Source organism: Anneissia japonica, unplaced genomic scaffold (assembly GCF_011630105.1).
Source record: "Anneissia japonica isolate Jap-2015-1 unplaced genomic scaffold, ASM1163010v1 scaffold1587_len1432017_cov164, whole genome shotgun sequence".
NCBI lineage: Eukaryota > Metazoa > Echinodermata > Crinoidea > Comatulida > Comatulidae > Anneissia > Anneissia japonica.
The window spans coordinates 1,173,948-1,190,920 of record NW_022713643.1 but is presented as its reverse complement, the minus strand read 5'-3'; the positions used below and the strand labels follow the sequence as shown (position 1 = coordinate 1,190,920).

The 16,973-nt window shown below is 34.6% G+C and overlaps 2 protein-coding genes across 3 annotated transcripts in view; one reads left to right on the top strand and one right to left on the bottom strand.

Annotated features, from left to right (window-relative positions):
• The first annotated feature begins 875 nt into the window (after positions 1–875).
• LOC117108700 (calmodulin-like) lies at positions 876–4,996 on the top strand. Of its 2 annotated transcripts, XM_033250812.1 has the most exons (7): positions 876–893; positions 1,155–1,198; positions 1,559–1,595; positions 1,715–1,858; positions 2,512–2,638; positions 2,953–3,065; positions 4,399–4,996. In XM_033250812.1, exons 2-7 carry the CDS (start codon positions 1,196–1,198, stop codon positions 4,425–4,427), a joined length of 453 nt encoding a protein of 150 aa, XP_033106703.1. In that variant the 5' UTR covers positions 876–893; positions 1,155–1,195; the 3' UTR covers positions 4,428–4,996. The 2 variants fall into 2 exon arrangements, with proteins under 2 accessions (XP_033106703.1, XP_033106702.1); XM_033250811.1 differs by lacking the exon at positions 876–893 and having other exon boundaries at positions 928–1,198.
• A 2,301-nt stretch (positions 4,997–7,297) lies between these two features.
• Positions 7,298–16,973, bottom strand: part of LOC117108667 — a 19,910-nt gene continuing 10,234 nt past the window's right edge. Inside the window, exons 18-29 of the mRNA XM_033250764.1 lie at positions 15,624–15,825; positions 14,829–14,949; positions 14,357–14,426; positions 13,552–13,755; positions 13,003–13,129; positions 12,810–12,911; positions 12,602–12,705; positions 12,036–12,157; positions 11,581–11,765; positions 11,161–11,258; positions 10,089–10,186; positions 7,298–9,878 (exon numbers count right to left, since the gene is read on the bottom strand). Coding sequence (XP_033106655.1) covers positions 9,587–9,878; positions 10,089–10,186; positions 11,161–11,258; positions 11,581–11,765; positions 12,036–12,157; positions 12,602–12,705; positions 12,810–12,911; positions 13,003–13,129; positions 13,552–13,755; positions 14,357–14,426; positions 14,829–14,949; positions 15,624–15,825 — 1,725 coding nt within the window. The 3' untranslated portion in view covers positions 7,298–9,586. The remainder of the gene's footprint in view (positions 9,879–10,088; positions 10,187–11,160; positions 11,259–11,580; positions 11,766–12,035; positions 12,158–12,601; positions 12,706–12,809; positions 12,912–13,002; positions 13,130–13,551; positions 13,756–14,356; positions 14,427–14,828; positions 14,950–15,623; positions 15,826–16,973) is intronic.

Genomic DNA, 16,973 nt, shown 5'->3' with positions numbered 1-16,973 from the left:
CCTATATATAATATGTGTATATATATATGATATATATATATATGATATATATATATGCTGAATTTATATATATACACTTTTGTTTAGTTATATATACTAAATAATAATAATAATAATAATAATAATAATATTAAAGATTTATAAAGCACACATCTCCACCAAAGGTGCTCAAGGCGCATACTATGTAATTTAACTCGTTACGATTTATAAAACTCTGCAATTAAACTGTCAACATTTTATTGTAATTAATACATACGGTACATATAGGCTTACAGACTATTTTTGTAATGATTATTATATTTTTCTTATTAAGTCATATTGCACAATACAAATACAATTATTAGCAGCAGATTTCAATATCTAATACGGTATATAGACGGAGAATTTGTTATAAATCATTTGAGTGTTAATTTTAAGTTATAGGCCTCCGTCTCATTTCAATTATTAGTTACATCAATTGACTGTTTTTATCGAAATCTTTCAAAAATAGAAAGTATTGACTAATTTTCTAAGCATCAAAAGTACATCAGTTCTTGACCTTCGTTTTATTGCCTTATGCATAGTTTACAAAACCATCAACCGAGTACCCATATATGGGCTTTTAAGATTCCGGCCTAAATAGTCACAATGCACCTAAATATACCGAGGTAGATGGATATTAACAAAGGCCTTTACTCTTAATTCTTTATCACTTTTTGTGGAGGAGAAACTATTGTGATGAAGCCCCCGGGGTGATGTGCTAATGCGACGTGCTGCTGGAATGACGTTAAGTCACCAGCAATGCCTAAATTTGGTACTTGACTTGATAGCGATGTTTATGTAAAGATAGCAGCCACGCGCAGGACCAGTTGTATCTAATGAAGGATGATGGATTGTAATACGCCGCCTGGGAGGTAGCCAAGAATATTATTACATTGGGTCTCATGCATTTGGTAGACTGATGAATACGACAAACATTAAAAAGCCTACGGAACAATAACTGTAACAGACCATACTTGCTAAATCTTTTAGGGCAATGAAGTGACGTGTCGGGGTTTTTACGCATTACGCATTTTGAGCCAATACACATTTGTAAAGTGATCAAGGAGCATTTCGGTATAAACTAGAGTATAATTATCGATAACATCATATCTGTTTCTCTCTCCCCTCCATAGGACGTGAACCTTATTCCTGACCTGGTATCGATACATCCAAAATGGTAAGTAGGACGCTAATTTAAAATGATTGATTTACTGATAATAATGCATAACCTATTTATAGTTGACCTACTCTGATGGGTCCGATTTTATTGTGAATGTGGCAATAAACGGATTCCTGTCGTAATCGCACATGATACGTAGACGTGCGTTTACGCTACGCACCGCAATACAGGCAATTTAAATACGGCAAGCTCAGGATTTTTACATTTTCATCAAGCATTGGATGATAAATGTGTGCTCTGAAAATAAAATTATTATATGTCATACCGACCCCTCTTATGTAAGCTTTATTTTATGCACTACTGGTCATTAGTGTAATTTCTTAACTCTATTTGCATGTTTACGTCTTTGTTTAACAGGCAGAAGAACTTGATTTAACCGAAGAACAGGTTGAGGGTTAGTATCATAATTAATTTATTATTTTATTGTTATTTTTAATGTTATCATTATTAATATCATTAATTTTAATGATGATAATATTAATACTGATATTATTATGATTATTATTGTTACAGAAATAAAAGAAGCATTTACCTGTTTTGACACCAAAGGCGAGGGTTCAATATCAGCAGCATCACTTAAGGAAGTTATGAAAAATCTTGGTCAAGAACCGTCAGATGAAGAAATACAGAATATGATAAGTGAAGTTGGTTGCGGCGGTTAGTATAATAATATAGAACTTTCGATTTCACGACGACCTAAGATCGAAATTATAATGACTTCAATATAATTGTATAGCTACTGCATAGGCCTATGCATTTGAATCGCTTATGTTTTTTATATACAATAACTCCGGGGGATTTTAGCTTTAAATTAAAATTATTGGCATGGCGTATCTCCAAGTCTGAACGTAGCCTTAGAAAATTTAGACACGGTGGCACGCCAGGCCTACTATAGGACCACAGCCCGGCTTGAGATAAGCCACCTAGTTCAGACTGGCAGGTAGATAAACCCGGTGAGTTGAGCCAGGTTTATCCACAGGCCCGAGGCGTTTTCGGCGATCAATAATTTCTGTTACTTTCTTCCCCCCCCCCCTTTTTTTAAAATACTTTTTTTTTCGGCGATCAATAATTTCTGTTACTTTCTTCCCCCCCCCCCCTTTTTTTTAAATACTTTTTTAACGCTTTAGGTTGTCAACGATGTTTTTGTTCTGCAACCCCATTAAATAGGCCTATATATATTTTTTCGAAGAATTGTAATATATTCTAGCATCTTCACCTATTTAGTGTGTTATAATCGCAATATGTTTTTTTTAACAATTGTGGATAGATGATTGATTTGACTTACATGTTTTTCATTTTGTTCCCGAAAGAAAGTGGATCAATTGATTTTGATGACTTTCTCGTTATGATGGCCCACGTTATGCAATGTGCAAATCAAGAAGAGGAATTAAAAGAAGCATTTCGAATGTTTGACGGTGATGGGAACGGTGTAATTAGGTAAGACGTACCTCTAAAATTTACTGAATCCGTTACCTTTGATTACATCATTAATGTTGCTGTTCGGATTGGTCAGTACTTCCACTGACGCAGTGACAACAATGTTTTTATATTTTAATAACTTAGATTATATTTCTATGTGTTTATGGTTTTTAGAAGGTTAAGTTGTTCGCTCGTATTTATCCTTCTAAAATTCTGAGTTCGCCGCCATATTTGACTGATAACAGTTGTGTATACTGTAGATGCGAACATATAGACGGCCAAATAAGTGAAATTAAATTTGAACTCTTAAAATGATATGTTCTTTTGATTAGTATCGATGAACTGCGTCAAGTTGTAGAAGGACTCGGACACCTTTCACCGGATGAAGTCGAAGACATGATCAAAGAAGCTGATATTGATGGTGATGGACAGGTTAATTATGAAGGTAAGTCTCAGGCACTTCAATGATTTAGCTAGCATGTACTACAGGACGTTGTTTAGTAATGCATACATAAGCATATCGATGACTTTTACTTGCTTCTTTTAAATATATACATGTTGGGAATCTACCGAGCCGGATTGCCCCCTTAAGCAAATCGTAACATAAAGCACCGTATATTACTTTCCACGTTTAAAGCTTTTTTGTATACTTTGTCATTGGCAATACGCCTACTTCACCAAGTAAACCACGAACCAATCACGGCACTTACATCAAAGATACTAGAAATACAAGATAGAGTTCTCGCATTGTAAAAATGAGGCGGAAGTCGTGCCCAACGTAGGCGGCGCCCTTCTTTTTAACCATGCAAGTTTCCTATACTTCGTGCCCAACGTACAGGGCGCCCTTCTGTTGCTAAGTATATCCAGACGCAAAAGGCGCCCTTCCTTTTCCACTAATGGAGGAAAACTTTCAAAGCAGTCGAGAAAGCAACTTCTGTTTTTCAGATGATAGTAGATGCAAGATTGTGATGTTAAGTCAATTTCAATCTAACATGAGAATAAGTACTGTCTCTTGGAGGTTATGTATTCACCGATGTCACTGTCTGGGTGTCTATTCCAGTTTGTTTTTATATCTAGTATCTTTGTTGAGAAGTGATAATAAAATACGCGACAACTTGGTAACGAAAGTTTGGCACAAGTTGTTTTAGATCCAGCTGTAGGGGGCGTCCCATTTTTCGTATTCCCACCATGCATTTCGGTGGAACACAGTGGAACACTTTTTTTGTGTGGAGAACTCTATCTTGTATTTCTAGTATCTTTGCTTACATGTAGTATCGACATTGCTCTACACATTTCCTTATTAAACCCCAGGGTACTTAACCCGGGCCAAAAACGTCTATGTAGACATACCCACATACTTACATACACAGTACAGGGTTTGCCTTCGTTGTAAATTGATGATGATGATAATGATGATGATGTTTACGAACAATATTGTCGAAACTTTTTGATGGTGGTGATGATGGTGGTGATGGTTGTTGGTGTTCTTGGTGACGGTAATGATGAGGAGGATGATGGTGATGATTATGGAGATGATGGTTGTGTGGTAGTTGTGACGGTGATGATGTAGAATATAATGATGATGACGATATGGCGATAGCGGTGGTGGTGGTGGTGGTGGTGAGAAAGATGATGATAAGGATTGTGATGGATTATTATAATGCAACCATACTTGAGTAAAAATGTTTAATTAATATTTATTATTATAATAATCAATATTATCAATAATAATATTTAAACTGTATGTGTTTAAATATTTGTTTCTTTGTTGCTTTCAGAATTTGTTGAAATGATGACTGGAAAATAACTGGTGGCGGATCTGGACAAAAATGGACAAATATGAATATCGTAAAAAAAAAACTTTCCATAAAATCCGAAAAGATTTTGATTGAGCTGCAAGTGAATGTGGATTCCATGTGGATTGGGAACCAGGAGTTATTCCATGAGGAGTGTGTATATAGACACAATGCCAACGCAACTATATACTTACTGAACATTAACTCACCGATGTACTTTGAATTCTTACAAACCTACGAAAGATTTTCGTTGTAGAACATTTTTTTCTTTCTGGTCGCCATTATTTTTGCCAAATGATTTCAGTGTAATGATAGCGGTTTTAAATTCAACCAACAGGCTGCGGATAAGTCTAGTCTAGTTTATTTATTGTAGAATATCCCTACGTGCAATGGGAGATAATGCCAAATTACAACTTACAGTTAAGTTGCTTTCTTTTTTTAAAATTTTTATCCTGTGCATGGTTTATTCACAACGGGTTTTCTTTTCTTTTTGGAAGAGCATCAGAGATTTGGATTTTGCATAAATGATCATTGGTGTAGACATTTCCGTGTGTAAACCAATAAAACTTCTGTTCTTCTATTTTGTTCTACCTCTTCTGTATTCTTTGTTTTGTTCATTCTATCTATTTATATCTATTGTTACTTACACATTATTCCTTCTTTTTATTTCTTCTATGGAACACAAAACAACCCTTGCTATCCTTGCTCTAACACGCACTCTTAAATATTCCCAACAAATTGTTTAATTGCACTCCTTCCTACTTTCATTCATTATGTTTTATACCTATTTATCAGTATCTTCTTGTTTGATGTGTCCTTACTTTGGCCCTTTAATATTTTGTACAGTCTGCTCATAGTTTTATTCACGACCGTTTGATCTATTAATAAATATGTGTTTATTAGCCTATAACTATAGTTTAATTACAATAATTTTTTAACTATGAATAAGTTTCTCTATTGTCTGTCTTATTATTATTTATATATTCAAATTCTCTTGCTATCGAAATTGCCTACTTCACTTCTTCTTTCTACTGTCTTCTTTTCGCTTCTTCAATTTATTTATTTTTATTTTTATATATTAATTTTTCTCAACTACTTTTCTGTTCTGTCTTTTTATTTTATTAAGCATAATTTCCAGTGACGTACCTAGAAGTCTTGAAATTGGGGGAGGGGCTGATAACTGTCTCTTATACACATCTAGATGTGTATAAGAGACAGGTATTGTTGTTTACAGGTTCTAGGCCTCAAGTCCATATTGCTTGATAGGGGCGAGTAATTTTTGGGGGCGTGCGCCCTCCCCTAGATACGCCAATAATAATTTCCCATAATTTTTCCTTTGCTTATTTATGCTCTTCTTTTCAACTCCAATAGTTTTAGACTCTATATTCCCTTAGCTACCGCATCATTATATTATTATTTTTTACTCTCTTTATTATTTTTCTTTTGCTTCTTTTTCTTCTTTTCTTATCTTCTTTACCATACTGATCTTTTTTCTTCCCATTTATTTTCTTACTCATCTTGATCTAATGTTCTATTTTCTTATTTTCTTCTTGATTTTCTGTATTTTTTCTTATTTATATTTTGTTTCTTGATCAGCTTTGTCTTAATCTTGTTTTATTTTTCTCATTCTTCTTTTACCATTACTTTATCTTGTTATCCGCTTCCTTCTTTTCCTCTTCTTATTTTACTTCTTCTCTCCTTCTATCTCCATCTTTTCTTCTAGACATTATTTCTTCTTATTTTCTTCTTCTGGACCTTTTCTTGGTATTATTTTTCATTTTCTCTTCTCTTCCTTCTTCTTTCTTTTTTTTTTCTATTCACTCTTCTGTTTCTTGTAAACTTCTCTTTTTCTCAAATCGTTCTTCATTCTTTGTTATCTATTCATTTTTCTTCTATTCACTGACATCTTTTTTTTATTCTATATTTTCTAATTTTCTTATTTGTCTTCTGTACACTATCTGCTTCACCCCGCTACTAGATCTTCTTTGTCGTATCTTTTTTCTTTATTCTCTCCTCCTCCTCCTCCTCTTTCTCTTTTTCCTCCTACATCTCCTCCTCCTTCTTCTCATTCTGCTTCTCATTCTTCTTTTTCTTCATTTATTCTTCTACTTCAGTATTCTTTCTCTTCTACTTTTACATCTTCATCTTCTCATCTTCTACCGTACTCTATTTTTCTTTATTATTGTTATATTTCTCTAACTCTCTATTCTCCTCCAACTCATATGATATTCACATTACTACCAATTGCTTCACTCTGTTCACTCTTCTATTGCTTGTAAACCTCTCTTTTTCTCAAATCGTTCTTCATTCTTTGTTATCTATATATTTTTTCTTCTATTCACTTTCATCTTCTTTTTGTTTCTAGTCCTTTATTTTCTAACTTTGTTCTTTGTCTTCTGTACACTTTCTACCTCTCCTCTTCCTCCTCCTCATTCTTCTTCTTTTTCTTCTTTTTCTTCTCATTCTTATTCTCATTTTTCTTCTTTTTCTTCATTTATTCTTCTACTTCAGTATTCTTTCTCCTCTACTTTTACATCTTCATCTTCTCATCTTCTACCGTACTCTATTTTTCTTTATTATTGTTATATTTCTCTAACTCTCTATTCTCCTCCAACTCATATGATATTCACATTACTACCAATTGCTTCACTCTGTTCACTCTTCTATTGCTTGTAAACCTCTCTTTTTCTCAAATCGTTCTTCATTCTTTGTTATCTATATATTTTTTCTTCTATTCACTTTCATCTTCTTTTTGTTTCTAGTCCTTTATTTTCTAACTTTGTTCTTTGTCTTCTGTACACTTTCTACCTCTCCTCTTCCTCCTTAAAAAAAAAACACTTCTAGATGGCCAGAAATGGCTAGGATTGGAAAACTAGACCTATTTTTTTTTTTTTTTTTGGTCCGACTGTGCCCGACGAGCTTTGGCCGATGGTGGGGGGGGGGCTTGAGCAGACCGATGGGGGAGCTTAAGCCCCCTGCCCTCGCTGGCGCCGCCACTGTTCTGTACAATTTCTACCTCTCCTCTTCTGCCTCCTCCTCATTCTTCTACTTTTTCTTCTTCTTTTTCTTCTTCTCATCCTTATTCTCATTTTTCTTCTTTTTCTTCATTTAATCTTCTACTTCAGTCTTCTTTTTCTTCTACTTTTACATCTTCGTCTTCTCATCTTCTACTGTACTCTATTTTTCTTTATTATTGTTATATTTCTTTAACTCTCTATTCTTTTTCAACTCTTTTTTTCCCATCTTCTTTGCTCTTATGATGTTCATACCAATTGCCTCACTATATGTTCACTCGTCTATGTCTTGTTAACTCCTCTTTTTCTCAAATCTTTCTTCGTCCTTTGTTATCTACCGTATTTATTTTTTCTTCTATTTACCACTTTTCTAATTCTTTATTTCAAATTCTGTTCTTCTTCGTCTTCTGTACACTGCTTCATACCGCTACTACGTCTTGCACGTTGTAATTTTCTCGATTTTGTACCTTTTTCATTTTTCTGCAAATATTCATATACTTCCGTTTATATTCTCTAAACTTCTTTGATTGGTGCTCATATTTCGTTAGGCCTATATTATTTTAATCTGTTCATCGTCAATTCTTTTTCTTTTATTGGACACTATTCATTCATTTAGATCTCTACCTTCGTTAATATTCGTACACGTTATTCCTCGATTCACTAATAAATTACATTTTTTATCCCTCATGTTACTACATTCTTCTGATATAGACCTATCTTTTCTTTCTGATGTAATTATGGTCATGCTTTGTTTTTCAAGTATTTAATAATTTAATATACCGGTTAGCCTTCCCCTTTTGCCTTTTATCTTCGTTTTACTTATCTTCCTTTATCTTTTCCGTTTGCTTTTTTTTTCTCAATTCTATTTTTGTTTTTTTTTCTGTATTTTGTTTAAATTTTTCAAACCTTTTTTTCTCGTTTATTTAATTTTTTGTTTTGTTTTGTTTTACTTCATCTTGATCTCAACGTCAAGAACATATCAATAATATGTTGCACAAGGAAATGAATAGATAGATTTATATTAAAATATACCTCGCTTTCAACGCTAATATTTGTAATTAATGCAATTTCCAGGTGTGAAACACACTTGGAAATTTATATCGTAGCTTGTGTTTCGACATCGTAAGAATAAATTAATCAATTTTCACTTATAATTATACTTATATAATGCCTGAGCCTTAGGTAAATATTATTACTCTTGTTATTTAAGATGTTTTGTGTTCCTCTCTTCTTCATTATTTATCTAATTTCATTCTTGAAAAATAAACAATCTGTATTGATTGAAGTGACGTGATGTACGTGCGGTCTTATTATAATTGCATACATAAATCATTATATTTTTTATTGTATATGGCGCGGAGATAAGTATAGGGAATCAATTAAATGTCTTAATGCATTTCATAAGCATACCCGATCATTAAATCAAGATCCATGGAGAATATTTTATAAGTATCAAGTAGGAAGCCTAATCAGTGTACTTGTCTGGTACTGGTACCGTACCTTTTAAAGTTTTGTTCACACTCAAGAAATATAGGCTACGAATATATAGACACGAATCCCAATCTTTCAATTCGATGATAAACCCAAAGACATATTCAAAAGTGTGCCTGATATTTCGGAATTTGTTGCCGTGACACTTTTGGGCCACCGTAGCTGCATAATCAAGCGAGTTTGAGCTTCTGGTCCAATGAATTCAAGGGAAATAATACTTAATACGGAACGTAATTATTTTGACAATCACATTAAATTTAATCATCACATTGTTTAATATACCGTACAAAATAAAAGTGCTAACATTGCAGATGTATATTGCAGCATTTCTTGCATCATCAACATGATGACAATTAACAACAAATAGAAAACAATCTGATGATAAATATATCACGCCTACAAAATGTAGACGTAATATATTGACAATAACGTCTTTCCGGAACGTCAATTAAACTTAACAACTGACCAATCAGAACATGTTATTTAATAGCCAGGATTACGCACATGCCTGACAAACATACCAGTTTACGTATGTTTACACTGTTTAAAGTCCCACGCAATATTCAAGTGAGTGCTTAGCAAAAGAGCTCAACCTAAGCTTACACAAAGCCTCGACGTACTCTACTAAACTTTTCTTATTTTGCGTTTGCGTTTGTGAACCAAGATTAAACACCAGGGCCTGTGACAGTACATTCTTCGCTTTCGACAGCGGGTCCAAAACATTGCCCAGGTCCTTTGGTGCAAATACGAGTTCTAAATCTTCTGTAGCTACCACATGGTTCAAAAAGAACGCACTCACTCCACTCGAAGAAATTGGTATATGTGCCATCCAAGGTACGGACGCTGTATTCGGCAAGGAACCCAGGCGCTCCAATACTGTAATCTGAGTGCAATGCGAAAGTTAAGCTGCTCCCGATATCAGATGTTAAAGTAGCAGGAGAATTAGTTCCGCAGTATCTAAAGTTAAAAAGTGACGTTATCGGAAATATATAAATTGTATGACAGTATAAAACATTATTTGAGCAGTTTTCGTGGACGAAAAAGGGGAAAGTGGAATGCGAAGAAAAGGGAAGAAATGAAGGGTATTTAAAACAGGATTGGAAGTTATGGGCCAGTAACAATCAAGAATAAACTACAGAAATCAAGAATCATATCATGCCAGCGTACCTGACGCCATCTACCAATAGGTAATCCCATACGCAGGACGATTGAGCTTCCAGTCTGAATTCAATGAACGACAGTGTGATGATCTGATTCTTGGCAACCTAAAGAGAAAACAGTTAAACATATATAATTATGTTATGGATAGTTCTGTTTCTAAGGCCGGGCACTCACTTTGTCGGACGGCCGTAGCACGACGAATCAAATTCCGCTCCCTTTGAGCGCTAAACTATGCGACTCCGTCTGATGATTGTCGGTGGTCGTCTGAACGGATCGTCATTAAAAACGATCCGTTGCGCGCCTGTCGACGCGTAGCGTTCTTCATAGAATCGCGTTGGCCAACGACCGTTGAGGGCAGTGTCCAGCTTTAAACGTGGTGTTTTCATTGACACTCCTTAAGCTCTGTCCATACTATCAAATTTTCTTTGACAAAAAACTGTTGTATGCCCATATATAGTCATGATGTGCCCATATATAGTCATGATGTGCCTATATATAGTCATGATGTGCCTATATATAGTCATGATGTGCCCATATATAGTCATGATGTGCCCATATATAGTCATGATGTGCCTATATATAGTCATGATGTGCCTAATGATGTGATGTCAATTGACCATATTTAAATGAATGTATGTGCAGTTGAATAGCTTGGTGGTTAAGATCTTGCCTCTCAATTCCAGGCTCCTGGGTTCAGTTTCTGTCAGTGTTGCAGAATTTTTTCTCACGACCAAAACAACTCCACTCCCAACTCGCATATTGAGATTTAGTACGTTTGTGTAAAGCATCGTATGTGTATAATGTTTGACTTGTGAAAGAGATTGTCACCTAGTAGGACAGTGATGTAATTCGCTATTGACAATTATTGGTGCATGTGTTGTGTGCCTAAATAAATAAATAAATAAAATAAAATAAAAATAAATAAAAGAAATCTGCCAACGATCTTGATATCTCACTGAGGCTATTTAGGCCATATAGATTAGTTCCTTAAAGTTGGTAGAACCTTCTGCCTAATTATGTCTTTTAACAATTGTATCGTATAATAGGCCTGTAAGTATTATTGAGAACGCATACTTACGTTGATAGTGTAAGTGCAGTCGAGATCGTTATCATACAATGCTGGATAGTTTGGTGACGTAAATGTACCACTTTCAAGATTCGATTCAATGTTGCATCCTGTAGTTACATCAATATTAATAATACAATAACACTGATTAGTTAAGGATAAATATACAAATAGTGCCTACTTTATATAGTTCTAAAATATGTTTTATTCATATATAAATATACTTAATTATTAATAGGTACAGTAATAGACTACATTGGAATTCTTAATGAATTCAGTGGACTCCACGTTCGCAATCTATCGCTACAGGAATTACAAGGGGAGGGGGAAAAGACACTTCACCTCTATAAATTCTTAGTAAACACCCAGTACTACAGTATTTAAATGTATATATATTGTTGACGTTTTAATTGTATATGTATTACTTCTTACCATCGATGACGAGTCCACTATTTTCAGTTGTAGACACGCGATTGCTCTCTGTGGGTATGATGCCCCCACTAATGACGTAGCTAGCAGAGAAACCAGAGGAGATCACTGATTGGTCAGACCGGAAAATGACTGCTAACTGGTTTCCTTCACCAGTGATTGGTTCTGGTAAAATTGCGCCGCAAAATCTAAAGAAACAGAAATGCATTACTGTCATTGGCCCTATAGAAACTGAAAAGCCGAGGCGCTTCTTAAAGATGTACAATATAATAAACATCAGTTTTATATTTGCCTACGTCACCTTGTCATTCAAATTATTATCATTCAACCATAATTATTATATCATTCATTTCATAATTTTTAACGCCAAAAGTAAAAAGTTAAGAAATTTTGTAAATTACACACAAGTATACCATTGTCTTTTATTAATAACAGAAAACAATTGCATTGAGCCTTACCTTTGTGAGCTTTCGAAGCTATCGACACTGTCCCGCACTTCGACGTAATCATACTCACAAGAATTTTCGTATTCAACATTTAGTGCAGTGAATGTAAGAGTAATAGTTTCACCCTCGGGGGCCTGCACAATAAACAAAAGCAACATTTAATACAAAATTTCCGATATATGAACACAGTAAATTCAATTCGATCCCACCAACTCAGTTCATAACAACTCGGCCCTTATGAAACATAAAATTATAATTTAAATAACAAAAAAAAATTTTAAAAAAAATCAACAATTGGCATGCCTGTCTGTTTTTATTGATTATTGTGCAATTCTGTGATTTGTTATAACGTAATAATATTATTATATAACATTACATCGAAAAATGAATAATAATTACGTTAAAATTATAATTTATATTAACAAATCAACTAGGCCGAGTTGTTTGACAAGGGACGTGTTTGTGTACGTGCAGAATCGGTTATGGGGCGTTTTGGATAAGGGACGAGTTGGTGTACGGGTTAGTTAAGAGCAAGGGTCGACAAGGGCCAATTTGAATTATAGGCCTATCATACTTACCTTGATAATAGCAGTGCAGTACATGTTATTCTCGTAGTTTTGTGGGAAGTTAGGTGAATCAATAATTCCGGCCAAAGCCTCGATCGTGTAAGAGCACTCATAATCTGAGAGACAAATATTTTTTTATATTCTGAAAAATCTTCATTATTTTGCGCTGTGATAATTGACACATATAATAAGGACACTGATAAAAAAAAAAGTGCAGTACCTTGTAATTCGCAGTTAGGCCCGTAAAATCCATCCTTACATACGCATGCGCAGTGTGGCCCAACATACCCCTCATTCTGACAATCTATCGGGCTGCATCCAGCTGCAAACAAAACATACAAATAGTTGAGCTATGTAGTAATTAATACCCGGAGCCTTCTATGGTTTTAAATTAGAAAGATTGTAAATCATACCACTGCACTGGTATATAAGATTAGCCAATTTGACGTCATAGAAAGTGAGTGCGTCCCGGTTTCCAACTCTGGCTCTTTCAAGTGGATTGATTATGCTGATTGTTGGAAGATGATTGCTTGAATAATACTAAAGTAATCAATAACAAAGGGATTGAAATCGATTATGTTTTTGAAAATAATACATAACTATTTGTTACCGTTTCATAGGGCTACATGGTATCTAAACATGGTGAATGAGAATCCTCAGTTTTCTTTCATTCATTTATCCGTAATGCATTTTGCTCTTGTTAACAAATACAGATAATAAAAGGCAATAATTGAATTGTTTACATTGTAAAAATAATTTAAGAGTCTTCGGTTTAAAATTGTAAATAATTACTTTATCAGCTTTCAGTTCAAAATGAAAACGAGATATTTTGATTGTCAATCATAGCTTTACAGATAAAAAGTATTTATATACAGCTAGACATTAATGGATCTTTCAAACTCAACAACTGACCAATCATGAACAGGACAGGAATACGTTATAAGAATATTTTCATCACTTACGTCTTCACCGTAATGCATAATTGAGCCGACATCGTATGGGACATTTTCAGTGGTTATTCTACTTGTTGGATACTTTTGGAACTGTCTTTCGTAGCCACTTATAATGTTGGTATAGTTGACCCGGATATGTTCATCGCGGTCAGGTCGTGATTGCTCGTGGAAGAAACCAAGCGCGTGACCAAACTCGTGCATGATTGTTCCAACCTTAGTGACAAATTGAAATAACAATAATTAATAAAGTTACTATACTAATAGCATTATTAAATTAAATAAACAATTAGAAAACGCAAATTGCGTTAAATTGCTACATTAAAGTTTAATTACCAGTTTAATAAGATTGGATTTCCCCCCCCCCCCTTTTTTTTTTAAATGTAGAATGACATCATTTTCACTGGGTATAATTATCTTTGAGGCCTTTGCTTTGACTAAGTTTGAAGAAGATGCCAGCAAGAAAAGTTAATGAGTGGAGGATGTAAAAACCCTGTCCAAAAATACATAGGGGAACGGCATATATGAAGAAAAAACAGACAATTAATTTCTGCTGTAGCGGGAAAATTCAATTATTATTATTCTTGAATGTTTGCATGGCGAATTGACAATAGTAATTAATATTAATGAATAAGTTTTCGGTACACCATGTGATACAAATCTCAATTAATGGTATTTGGTTCTGAGAAGAACCGTTTGGATTGTAATCTCCCTCTCTTCAGCAAAGTTAGGTTATTAGATAGTTTCGCATGTTTAATAGAAATGCGTTCAAATATTTAAGTCAAACTTAGATTATCATACTATACATGTTCTTTACCCCGGAACAGCCTTGTCCAATCGATAAGTTTTGAGGAACTTCGTCTACAAACCCGACTTTGGAATAACACCTGAAATTTATAAAGCAGACTCAAATTAAAGGTTTATAGTTTACGTGGTCTATGGTCCTAAAAGCGTAGGCCTATAATTATGTAAATGACGCACTGCATCATACCATGATGTTTACATTTTAAAACAATCACTAGAGTTTTATTGTGACTCACTATAATTATTGATGTGTGACTTGTCATGTGATTGTCACTTACTTATGCAAAATGCTAATAAAGGACACAAAGTCTAATTCTGTATATCACAATTACACCCAGGTGTCAATCAAACTTAAAATTGACCAATCAGAACAGGGCCAAGACGGGTATGTACCACAAGATTTACGAGACCATTTTTGCGGGACCTTAGCAACATTATCCAAGAGGGGCAAGGGAAAGTTAAATTGGTTGATGCCAGTGCCTTACCCCCTTCCTTTGATTACTTGGATATGACTGATGTTTGATCCTGAAGGCACTTCCTCAAAACGCAAACATGTCATGTTACTCCAGTTTGCTAAAGCTTGTTTAATATTGATCCTGTCAGGCTCTAAAATTAAAATAATGACAACAATTACATAACTATATTGATACATTCAGACAAATATAATTTTTGAGTATATTTTAATTTTCAAACATTATACAGTACAGCCCTGCCCCTTAAAAATTATAAACTTCAAAATTAAATAAAAAATAAATTGATAATATCGTATACCTAAATATTGCACGTATTATAGTCTTAAATCATTTTTTTTTTCAGCAAATTAATAAATTTTAGAGTAAATCCCTGCCCTGTCCAGACGATCAAATTTGTATTTGACAAAAACATGTGACATGTCTAAATATGGTAATGATGACATCACTTCATGGCACACTATGCTATTATGTTGGGCATACATCAGTTTAATAGACATACATATTTTGATGTATAACTTGATGAAAGTTTATAATGTTTTTATTTTAAATAAGCAATTCAACATCGATTTTATAGAATTTTGTTTTGTATCTTTAACTGGTAATCAATCAGCCGAGTGTTTCTAGAGCTCCTCATCGGAGCTAATAATGATACTACCTATTTTTTAATAGAATAGATTGATTCTTTCTAACTTAATTACAATGCTGACGTTAAAAATTAAAACAAATTATTATGTAGACATTTTAAACGTACTAAGAGCGAGCTGAGTGTCATAGCTTTTGAAAAAAAATTATAGGCATAGGACTTACCGGAACCGGACGTAATGCTGTAGTAAACGAGCTTATTCGGCCATCTACGAGACAGATCACTGATCGCCTTGCGAGCATTCGGTTCTGGCTCGTCCAATTTTTCTAATTTTTCTAGTCTGGCGATGGTAGCTTTCTGTTTTTCAGTTAATATCATATCTGATTCCAATGCCCCAGGGGATGGCCTTTGCTCAGGGAACCTTTCCTACAATTTAAAGGAAAATTGTTTTGTAATGTATGTTTAATTATACATATATTGAGACATTAAATGATTTCAGCATGGTATGTATGGAGTAGTACCCGTAAATCTTCTGCTAATTGTCGGTGGCTGTCTGAACGATCTGTAGGCGCTCGCGCTGTGGCGTTTTGTTCTGCATGGAATGCCGTCGGCCGACGACCGTCGGGCGCAGTCAGTGCCCGGCTTTAGTAGAAATACAATAGACCTTTCCGGAGTGTCAATCAAACTTAACAACTGACTAATCAGAACAACGCTAGGAATACGCGCGCGTCTCACAAACACACGTGTTGTCCCACAAACGCACGTGTTTGCGTATGTTTTAACATTGTTGTCTTGTGGGACCTTAGCAACAATATCCAATGGGCGGGGCTTAGCGGAAAGGTCCATTAGAGATCATTTTCCCTGCCCGCTGCGCGATTTTTTGAAATTTTAAATTATTGATTCGACATTTAGAAGGAAAATAAAATCAAGTAAATGTAGTCCCGTATCAATTACTGAACGTAGGGAAATAAGCTGTTCTCCCATCGTATAAGCTTCGGCATTGTGTGGTAGGGTGGCCAGTTCCTTTCCACGCATTCTTTTTACTCCCCATAATGAACCGGGCCGTTTATACTCCTGGGTGGAGAAAGACAAACGTAGTTAAAGTGCCTTGTCCAAGAACAAAATGCACATCGAAGGTTCGAAACCCGACCTCGAGCTGGAGGTAGAGAGACCAAAACACAATAACAGAAATAAACTATGGAACGTATTACCAGCAGAGTGCTGGTAGACCAGAGCGGATATAAATAAATAAAAAGCGAGGTTCAACAGTAGCTTTGATTAGACATTTTATTACTACTTAGTTTCGCACCACACGCATGGTGTGACACTCTTCAGATAAAATTGCCTAAATAGCAATTTTTATCTGGAGAGTGTCACGAAACTAGGCCTAAGTAGTAATAAAATGTCTAATCAAAGCTACTGTTGAAACTATGTCGAAGTGTCCGGCGTTTATTTTAACAACTGCAGTTTTATTATATATATATATATACATATTTATACCTGTCTCTTATACACATCTAGATGTGTATAAGAGACAGGTTCTAAGATATTGAGCAAAACGCGTTTCTTGTTAA

Coding starts and splice junctions, on each gene's coding strand:
- LOC117108700 (XM_033250812.1), top strand. Junction 1,596..1,714: donor AACCGAAGAACAGGTTGAGG/GTTAGTATCATA, acceptor TTATTGTTACAG/AAATAAAAGAAGCATTTACC. Junction 2,639..2,952: donor GATGGGAACGGTGTAATTAG/GTAAGACGTACC, acceptor TCTTTTGATTAG/TATCGATGAACTGCGTCAAG.